Below are 10249 nucleotides of genomic sequence, written 5' to 3'. Positions count from 1 at the left end.
TTTATGGAATTGTCTTAAGAATCTGTCTTAATCTATTGGCAGATGATTCTACCTGGTTTAAGCATTATTTCTTTCATCTATCTTCCTGCTTCTTCCTGGTCAGGGTGAGTCCAGAGTCTACCCGGAATAGTTGGGCGCAATGCAGGAATACCCCCAGGGTACCACACACAACTATTTACAGGGGCAATTTACAACAGTGCCAATTCACCTACCATGTGTGTTTTGGGGAGGTGGGAGGCAACCAGAGTACCCAGAGGGAAACCTGGGTACACAGACCACACACACAGACAGTAACATAATATTCTTACAATCTTATAATAATGATAAATGATAGAAATATTGACTGGATTTGAATGACACTTTTATTATATTGGCATTAGACGTACAGTACTGTTAGTGGTCCAGAAATAATGATCCAACGGCTGCAGTCAAATCCTCACAACAACGTTTCAACATCTAGTCCTGAGGCAAGGTTGAGGCAAGATGGCACTGCAGCCAGGAGGTGGGACAAACTCCCAATGAATACCCTTAGTTTCAGAGAAAACCAGTGTGCTCTTTTGAATCCAATACATTCTGACCAGTGTGTTTGTGTTTATTAGTTTATTTTAATGCTACATTTATGGTCTTTTACAGGCAAAATCACACTGCTGAGATCAGTGTGTTTAGACCATTTCTATGATCAGTTTTGCACACAGTCAAACTGTACTGTACTGTACAAGAAATGTCTATTGTTTTTCCAAATTAACCACAAGGTGATGCTCAACCACCTCAATTCACTTTACAGTCTGGCAACGTCTGCAGGCAGTTTAGCCTTCTCTGATGCCGTGCAGTTCTACAAATGAGTCGTCTGAGTAAAATATATCCAGTTTATTCAATCTATAATGTTTTTTATGTTTACGTCCCAGATTACAGGTACAGCATAATCCATTTACATGATTCGTTTCAGGGTACAGAGTGTTTTTTAGTACCTTTGGTTAGGAAACGTACTTGTACAATTCAGGATGCAGGTTTTGTAGACATACACTCCAGCTTCATCTGTCTAAAGACCTGTTTAGGTGTCCTCTGGCATCAACAACCTTCTGTCTGAAGGCCTCAGAGAGCTCTTTGGACCTGGCCATAGTGATACCTCTCACTTCACAGCAATCAGGAGCAAACCAAACTGAACGTCTGAGGTTTGAATAAGAGAATAAGTCTCCTTCAAAATCTGCAGCTGATGTGCAGCACCTGATTCTAATTTTAGATGTTTTAATTAGTGATAAATGTTCTTACTTTTTCCTCACAATAAAATTGCATTTCTTTTAATTGCATTTTTGCAATTGTTTAGTTATATTAAATCCATATCTGAATACTGTTCAACTGTTGAAAGAAGAGCAAATGTCCAGCTGTTTAAATATGTTAATAAGGACAAATGTTGTCACGGGGGAAACAGCCTGTAATGTTTATGGGGTTCATTTTTTCACAAATTGAGGCTTATTACACAGATAAATCGCTTTTGCCTACATATTGTTTTCTCAAATGAGACAGAAGTGGCTGCAGCTTTTACTATATTATCTATAAAATGATCAAGTTAAAACAGGCTATTCAGTTTCCTTTGCCTCCTAGCTTACAGTCTAGGTCCTGTTTTGCCTTGTTTGGTCCCCCAGGCTTCTGTTTTGACCCTCAAGACGTGAGAAATGCTAAATGCAGCAGCGGAGCGTTTGCACAACAACGCCCGTCGTGCTGAAGCGCGCTCTCGGTCGTGTTCGCTCGCGCTCCGTGCCTGAAAGCACAGCGTGTGCGGTCTTCCCCTCGTCGTGACGTCGCCTCGAGGCGCGCACACACGCACGCGCGCTCTGTATAAAGTCGCGAGGCACAGCAGCGAGCGCCCAAGAGCTGCGCTCGCGAGACACACAAGCACACTTACTGAACGAGCTGCCATGGAAACGACGAGGAGCGTCTCGCGCCAGCCGGCGACCAGCAACGACGGCTCGAGCGAGCAAAGCCGAGCGGGCGAGCAGCGGCGCAAGAAAGAGGAGCCGAGCCCCAACCGAACCGAGCCGTCCAGAATCATCACAGACCCGGCAACGGGAAAGTGCTACTGCCGCGGGAAGGTCCTGGGCAAGGTGCGGATTTGTGTGGATCAGTGGATTCGGAGTGGATTCGGTTCTTAAGTTTTGTTGTTTGTGTTATTGTGGGGGTTCTGCTTTGCTCGCGAGCTGATTCAGTTGATTGATGTATGACAGTGTTAATTGGTGATGAATATGTGCTTGGGACGAGTGCACGAGAGGAAGTGATACAGCATCAACTCTGAGAGTCCAAAGACTGCAGATAGTTAAGAAAGCAACTTCAGCTGCTGCGGTTTAGCAGTTTAGCAATCTATCAGTCTATCAGAAAGAAAAGTACTGCTCTGTACATTTCAGGGTAAAGTGGTGACTTTGATGACTTTTTTTAGGCTTAAAAAGTTTTATTTTTTGATTTTCTATATTCTATTTGTCTTTCCCCTGAGGTAATGCATATCAACACTATCCAAAAAACCTATATCTCTGAATTGGTAACTTTGTAGGAAAAAAAAAAAATCAAATCTGTACTTATTTTATTTTTATTTTCTGGCATTAAAACAGCTGAGGCACACAATTGGAACTCCAATACACGCGGATGCATCTACAGTGTACTGTGGGGGTCAGCAGCACACCTGTATTTGGACATTGAGTGTGTTAGAAGGTTGATATGGCAGGACAATCTCTCTTCTACAGCAGATTATTAATGTGCCACAACAGGATTACTTTAGCAATGGCTGTGTGCAGTAGTTTCTCTCAGTCAGTTAGGAAAGAATGTCCTTGGGTGCTCGACCTGTTTTCTGAGCTTGCCTGAGCCTAAAATGAAAGAAAATCTATGGCTAAACAATTTCACTTCATTTATCATTTAGAAATGAGTCATTTGGTAACATGCAACCTCGACTTTATCCAAGCTTTGCACAAAAGCTAGTCAGAACTGGACAAACTCTATGGCATTTTGCTCTGGACTTGCTTATATTTAGTGGTTGGACATGAAAGGGTTAAAGAAATGTGTAGTATCAGTAGTATATGTGAGTATGTGTGTGCTTGTTTGTGCCATGTCAATGTTCAGCCCTAGTGCTAATCCTAGTGCTTATTCTCTGCCGCAGGGAGGCTTTGCCAAGTGCTACGAGCTGACTGACTTGTCTGCGGGGAAAGTTTATGCTGCCAAAATAATCCCTCACACACGCGTGGCCAAACCTCATCAGCGCGAGAAGGTGAGAGACTGGCTAAGCAAGCAACACTCTCTCCATTAATCCCCACTGGCTTTCCCCTGACCTAACTTTACACACCATGCTGTTCTTACAGATCAACCGCGAGATCGAGCTGCACAGAAGCTTGAGCCACAAGCACGTTGTCCATTTCTACCACCATTTTGAGGACAAAGACAACATTTACATCCTCCTGGAGTACTGCAGCCGAAGAGTGAGTCATAGCCTTCAGTGTCTGGTCTTAAGATTTCATTCTCTGTCTCTGGTCCTACAGAGAATTGGTGGATTCTCTTGTGGGGGGAAAAGCAGTGCAAATTGGTCTTTAATTAGAAGATAAAATGAAATGTAGTGGGGGGGGGGTTACTGAGGGAGTGTCAACAGTGTTGGACTAATGCATCTTTCTGTTAATGCTCTCTTTGTTCAGTCTCTGGCCCACATACTGAAGGCACGTAAAGTGCTGACGGAGCCCGAGGTGAGGTATTACCTCAAGCAGACAGTGTCCGCTCTCAAATACCTCCATGATCAAGAGATCCTGCATCGAGATCTTAAACTGGGTATGTAGCACAACCTCTGAGCCAGTCACGTTTTGAGTGGTTTGGGGATGCACTGATATGGAAATTGTGGGCTGATGCCGATGTCCGATATGTTTCATGTATTTATTCATCTACCAATACTGTTACTATTACATAAACATAGACAATGTGTTTTCTACTATGTTATAAAATATAGAAACTGTATTTAGTTGGATTAACATTACTGAGGAATAGAACATGTTCACTGACATATAAAAGCCTTTTATTTCCAAAATGGTTCATTAACAGGAAAATTATGTCAAAAAGTAAAAACAAAAACAACATAAAATGGAGATACAAGGTTTTTTTTAGCACAGCAGCCCAGTGCCACCTAAACATGCTGTTTCTCTGAAGTTCAATAAATCCAGTCTAATATAATATCAGTTTGAAATATCAGTCTAATCTAGTCTTATCATCATTATTTAAGCAATGATCTGACAATACTGATATGATTCCGATATTATTGTACACCTCTGTTACAGCACGTGAAGTTCCTTAGAGGCCATAATGAAGTCAATGGTCCGTGTTCTTTTATTGTTCACTCTTTAGGGAACCTATTTGTCAGCGACTCAATGGAGCTGAAGGTTGGGGATTTCGGGCTGGCGGCCAAACTGGAGCCAGTCAGCAACAGGCGCAAGACGATCTGCGGGACACCTAATTACCTTTCCCCAGAGGTGCTCAATAAACAGGGCCATGGCTGGGAGTCAGACATCTGGGCCTTGGGCTGTGTCATGTAAGTCCACACAGAGCTCCTTCTTTACTACCCGAGAGCAGTTCACCATGCAAACATTGTTTACTTGTCAGCCTGTAAAGCTGTAAAGTCTAGTACTGACCTGCAGATATTCACTGTATTTTAACAGGGCACTTTTTGTCAGTACAGGAATGCTCCCGAGGATGCTAGGTTACTAGTGCTAGCTAATCTCTCAAGCTGCAGTAACATATGTAGAAGGAAAATGTGTTTGAGTCTTGATAGTCCTGTGTAGTTCAAGCTTCCTGAAGAAGTTTCTATGGCAGGCGTGATTGGCTATCAGGTTGTTTACCTCACATCTGTCCACTTTACCTCTTTCATGCAGGTACACAATGCTCCTGGGCAAACCTCCTTTTGAGACCACTAATCTAAGGGAGACATATCGCTGTATCAGAGAGGCTCGCTACTCTTTACCTTCCACAATATCACTCTCCGCCAGGCAGCTGATTGCCAGCATGCTCTCCCGCAACCCCACGGACCGCCCACGACTGGACGAAGTCATACGACACGAATTTCTTACACAGGTCAGTTGATCGTGCTGCGTATAAAATGCCAGTGGACGTCAATGTTAAAAGATTTTAGAAGTCATTTTTGTTGGGCCATTCATCATTACATTTTGACACTATATAAAGACAACTGTGTCTCAAAGTGACAAATGTTAGAAATGGAGATAAGCTCAAAGAAATGAATGGCATCACATTTTCAGTATCTGTCCTGTAGCTGAGGGGTTAACCACCATCACATGAGCGTGTGACTTCTCTCCCATAGGGTTTCATGCCAGAGACTCTCCCTGCCAGTTGCTGTCTCTCTGCTCCTGACTTCCACATCTCCAGCCCTGCCAAGAGCTTCTTCCGGAAGGCCGCAGCTGCCCTCTTTGGTGGGAAAAGAGACAAAGCCAAGTACTACGAGAATATCAGTAAGTCCCTTCAGTTCCCTGGTCAGTTCTCTGATTATTGTAATAAAAAGCATTATTACAATGCATTATTAGCAAGCAAAAGCTAAAATTAACAAGCTAAAGTTTATTTAAATGTATGCTTAAATTAATATTATCATGAAATTATTATATCATCACTGTCACACAAAAGCTTCTCCATTTTTGCTATTTTTCTATATTTTTGCCATAATTTGAATCTGGCAATTGCACTTTTACTCAGTGTTTGATGTTATGATGAATGGACAATTAGAAATGTTCCTAAATAACTTAATAAAACCTTTTTACATCGACTTCCATTGAAGGTTAAGAATTGTATTGCCTGCTCCTGTAAAGTTGCCATTTCGGAGATAAAGGTTTTTGCGTGACAGTGATGATATGAGAATCTGAACTGTGGACCCACAGAGGATCTCTTGCTCTTGAGGGAATTGAGACAGTCTTTTGTGTTTTCTCTGTTAGATAAAATAGCAAAAGAAGAAGATGACATCTACAAACTTCGCCACGAGCTGAAAATGACATCAATTAACCAGCAGCCCATCACACCGTCACAGGAGGTGAGCGGAAGTCTCTCATTGGCCGGCTGAAATAGATTGTCGATGAGAAAAGAGAAAATGTGTCTGAGAATGACGTGCAGGCCTCACAACGCCCGCTCTCTTCTTCCTTTGCCTTTTTAGGAGCGAGAGACTCCGTCACAGCCGGTTGGAAAGCCCGTTTCCCAGGCAACCGACGGGCGGCCTCAGGCACGAGACACCATCCGCATGATCGTCAGAGGCAGCCTGGGAAGCTGCAGCAGCAGCAGTGAATGTAAGTGCGTGCGTGTACGCATGTGTCTTGCCATCAGTGGAACGACGTAATTTTCTTGTCACCTAACAGTTCATTAGCAGCACGGAGTGTGTTCTTAGTGTGTTGCTTTTGTGTGCTTTGTAGGTCTGGAGGACAGCACGACAGGCTCTGTGGCAGAAGCTGTTGCTAGTGTTCTGCGAGGCTGCCTGGAACACATGCCCATAGGTAACCTTACTAGAGTGCTGCACTAGAACACACTAGTACATTTCATTCAGAATGGATTGTTTTAATCTCTATGTAATTAAACCCAATGACCTACTGTGTTCCTCCAGCTGACAAACTACCCAAGGCTAGCGGATGCAGCAGCCTTCAGTGGGTGACTAAGTGGGTGGACTACTCCAACAAATATGGCTTTGGCTATCAACTGTCTGACAACACCGTGGGCGTCCTCTTCAACAGCGGAACACACATGAGTCTCCTCGCTGATAAGACGTAGGTGCTAGGACTTGTTCAGTCGCCAGTCCAAATCAATTCATGTAATGAGCGCTGTTGTCAAGTGCTCACTCTTGTCTGTGATTACTGCATAGGATGATTACACAACACGTGTCACATTTTTGTGGCCCACACTTGTCAGTTCCTGTTGGTGAAAAATGCTGTAGTAATGAATGGCATTCACATGAATGTCTTAATTGGATTTCTTCCTCTGGAAATACACATTTTGGCTTTTTAAATGTATTTTATTACATTTATTTCCACATTCAAAATTGCTCTGTTTTTCTACTTTAGGTATGCAAGTGCAAAAATTTCAAATAAATTGCTAGAAAGCCTAAATATACCACATATGTCATGTACATATATCTGTGTTAAGCTTAGAATTAGAAACACACTGAACAGCATGGCAGTGGCAGTAAACACACACATTCACACTAATACTAGTGACTAGAGGAACTGAGCACACACCTGTAGCAGTGGGCAGATGTTAGGTGCTTTGTTCAAGGGCACATCACTATCACCTCCTTCACTTCCCCAACCCCACTTCCTGCCAGTCCAGGGGATCAAACCAGCAACCTTCCAGTCTCTAACCTTTAGCATATATCAGCTTAGAAACCTGGGGTCAGCCCTGCTACTGTGCTCAAGGGCCCAGGGTATTGGGCCCACAACCTTGTGATTAATAACCCAGTACTCTATAAAAGAGAACAGGTATTTGTACAGGTTTGGTATTGATAAATAACCCCCCTTCTTCTCTTCTCTCTCTATTTCTCTTAGGACTGTATTGCAGCATGCTGAGATGGGTCAGTGTGCTGTAATGTACACAACGGATGTGCCTGAGAACTGCGTGGGCCAGGTCACTATACTCAAGTACTTCGCTCACTATATGGAGGAAAACCTGATGGATGTGAGTGAATCCCACCTACACCTGCAGTGTTTGGAACTGAACTGTAAACGTGGTTCAGCCCAGAGCTTTACAGTATGCATAGCATCCAACAGTGCACAGTGACGTTTATGTATTTCATGAATTGAATTACTACATACAGCACAGTCACACTTTAGTTGTGCGCCAGCTTGGAAGACTTTCACTGAACTCCAGTTGAGAAATACTGCATATTCTGTGAAGTTTTGGGTTAAACCGCGCTAACATACCGCTGTGTGTTTACTGTTCATGCACTAATATTAATGTGCTAATGATACTTTTCTTCACTTGTCCAGGGAGGTGATATGGCAATTGACATAGATGCTGAAAAACCCAGTATCTATCTGCTACAGTGGCTGAAGTCAGACCGGGCGCTCATGATGCTCTTCAGTGACGGCACTTTCCAGGTAAATAAACAGCCTTCCACAAGCCTTTCTTCATCCTACTCTATCAGGGTCATGCTGGTAAATTTATAGCCATTCACAACCTATTTGGCTTGGCTTTAGTCAGTATTGATACTGTAAGTCATGACTGGGACATTAACTAGTAAATGTATTTATTAGTAATTAGTAACTGTTAAACTAGTGTATTTGTCCTGTAGGGCCTTGAGTAGTGGTTCTGGTTAGGGCTTTATTATATTGATCCAATATATTGTAATACTGTAAGCAATGGAGTATTGGGATTCTTTTCAATCAAATTTTAGGAAAACTGGAGTAAAAAAAAGTTGAGTACTGTGATTGAGAATCGAGTATTTCAAAACATGATATATTGCAATACTTCAAAATATTGATCATTTTTACACCCCTAGTTCCAGTGTGTTTATTTTAGCTTTGAGAATAAAGCCTACACACACACAGTGGCATAGATGACTCAGCCCTGGAGTTACAATATCCTGCATCCTGTTTCACTTCCTGACAAATAAACTTTTTTCTCTCTCCGTTTCTCTTTCTCTCTCTGTGAACAGGTAAACTTCTACCACGACCACACCAAGCTCATCCTGTGCACTCAGCGGGACGACTACCTGCTGACGTACATCAACGAGGAGCGGGTGTCAGCCACCTTCAAACTGAGCGCTCTCCTGAGCACCGGCTGCAACTCGGATCTGCGCAGCCGTATGGAGTATTCCCTCAACATGCTCCAGCAGAGATGCAACCGGGAGTCCTGAGAGTCCTGACACATACTGTCTATGTGTGTGTGTGTGTGTGTGTGTGTGTGTGTGTGTGTGTGTGTGTGTGCGAGCATGCAGACAATGCAAAAACCTGTGGAATGGACATTCCCCAACGCACAGAAGCAGACTGTTAATTGAAGGACCTACTTGTAGAGATGGTAAAGAAATAGAGAGAATGAGAGAGAGAGAGAGAGAGGTGGGTGAAGTTGGACGGTGTGAAAGCAGAGCAGAGCAAAATGAAGAGACATGATGTAGCACTATGTTTAAGAAAGGAGGCGAGGAAGTACACTGGGCTGGAACCAAAGCCACCAGAAAGCAGAAATATGACCAAGGAGATTGTAAATGAGAGCCGATGAAGCAAAAAAAAAAAAAAAAAAACGCCTGGATGAGAGCATTTTGAGTTTGTATGTGTATATGAATGAGTGTGTGTGTGTCTGAGGGACAGTTGTGAAGGAAGGTGTGATTCCTCAGACATTGGCAAATATTTATTATGTAAATATGTCTTTATTTATTTATTTAATAATAAAAAACAAGAGAATTCTAACTATATCTGCTCTTTGTGGTTTTCATTTTGCCTGGCCATTTATAGAGAGCTGAGTGGGAGAGTGGGAGATTTGGCTGAAGGCCCAAAATGACTAAATCTTTGTTCAGGCTGAACCCATTCATCTAGAGTGTGTGTGCTGCACATTAGTGAAGTACAGCAGCACTATGAAGTGATGGAGTGGGCTGAGGAGTGAGGAAGTTTAGGTGACGTCATGAACAACACAATCACCAGATTTAAACATGTTGAGAGCTTGTGGGACTGTTGGTAAATGTGTGGAGAAGATCTGCTACTGGAGGTCAGGTCTCTGGACAGTAGTGAAGATTCTGTGAGAAGCTTAAAATGATGTAGATCAAATGTTAAGTGTTATGAATATCTGAAAACGCAGTGAGAGGCTGTCATCAAGGCCAGAGGAGAATATACACAATACTGATACACACTGGTAGGTGTCTGTTTTTTGGTGCATATCTGTGATCAATACAAGAAACCGTATTCAAGCTTTGTCAGTGTCAAGTGGCTCTCCATCAGTGTCCAGTGTCAGTGCTTCATCTGAAGACCATGTATGTTGAACCAAACCTAAGCAGCTGAGGTCATTTGCTGACCGAATAGCAAAATCAATCAGTTAAAATACACTATATGGACAAAAGTATTGGGACACCTGCTTATTGGTTTCTTCCAAAAACAAGGGTATTAGAAAGAGTTTATCTGGCTTTTGTTGGAGTAACTATCTCTACTGTCCAGGGAAGGCCTTCTACTAGATTCTGGAAAATTGATGTGATGATCTGATTGACTTACAATCAAATAAGGTTACATATAATATATTCTCTGCTCTGATCAATGATGTAATCCCA

The 10249-nt window shown here is 42.6% G+C and overlaps 1 protein-coding gene across 1 annotated transcript; it reads left to right on the top strand.

The window, feature by feature from the left end:
• Positions 1 to 1882: 1882 nt before the first annotated feature.
• On the top strand, positions 1883 to 9404 carry plk2b (polo-like kinase 2b (Drosophila)). Its single transcript, XM_072681510.1, has 14 exons — positions 1883 to 2102; positions 3143 to 3250; positions 3342 to 3458; positions 3669 to 3798; positions 4366 to 4549; positions 4890 to 5088; positions 5333 to 5480; positions 5955 to 6049; positions 6170 to 6299; positions 6423 to 6503; positions 6611 to 6770; positions 7545 to 7674; positions 7986 to 8096; positions 8654 to 9404. The coding sequence occupies exons 1-14, from the start codon at positions 1917 to 1919 to the stop codon at positions 8852 to 8854; spliced, it is 1980 nt and encodes a 659-aa protein (XP_072537611.1). The 5' UTR covers positions 1883 to 1916; the 3' UTR covers positions 8855 to 9404.
• Positions 9405 to 10249: the final 845 nt, after the last annotated feature.

This window comes from Salminus brasiliensis, chromosome 6 (assembly GCF_030463535.1).
Source record: "Salminus brasiliensis chromosome 6, fSalBra1.hap2, whole genome shotgun sequence".
Taxonomy (NCBI): Eukaryota; Metazoa; Chordata; class Actinopteri; order Characiformes; family Bryconidae; genus Salminus; species Salminus brasiliensis.
This window is presented reverse-complemented; position numbering and strand designations above follow the sequence as displayed.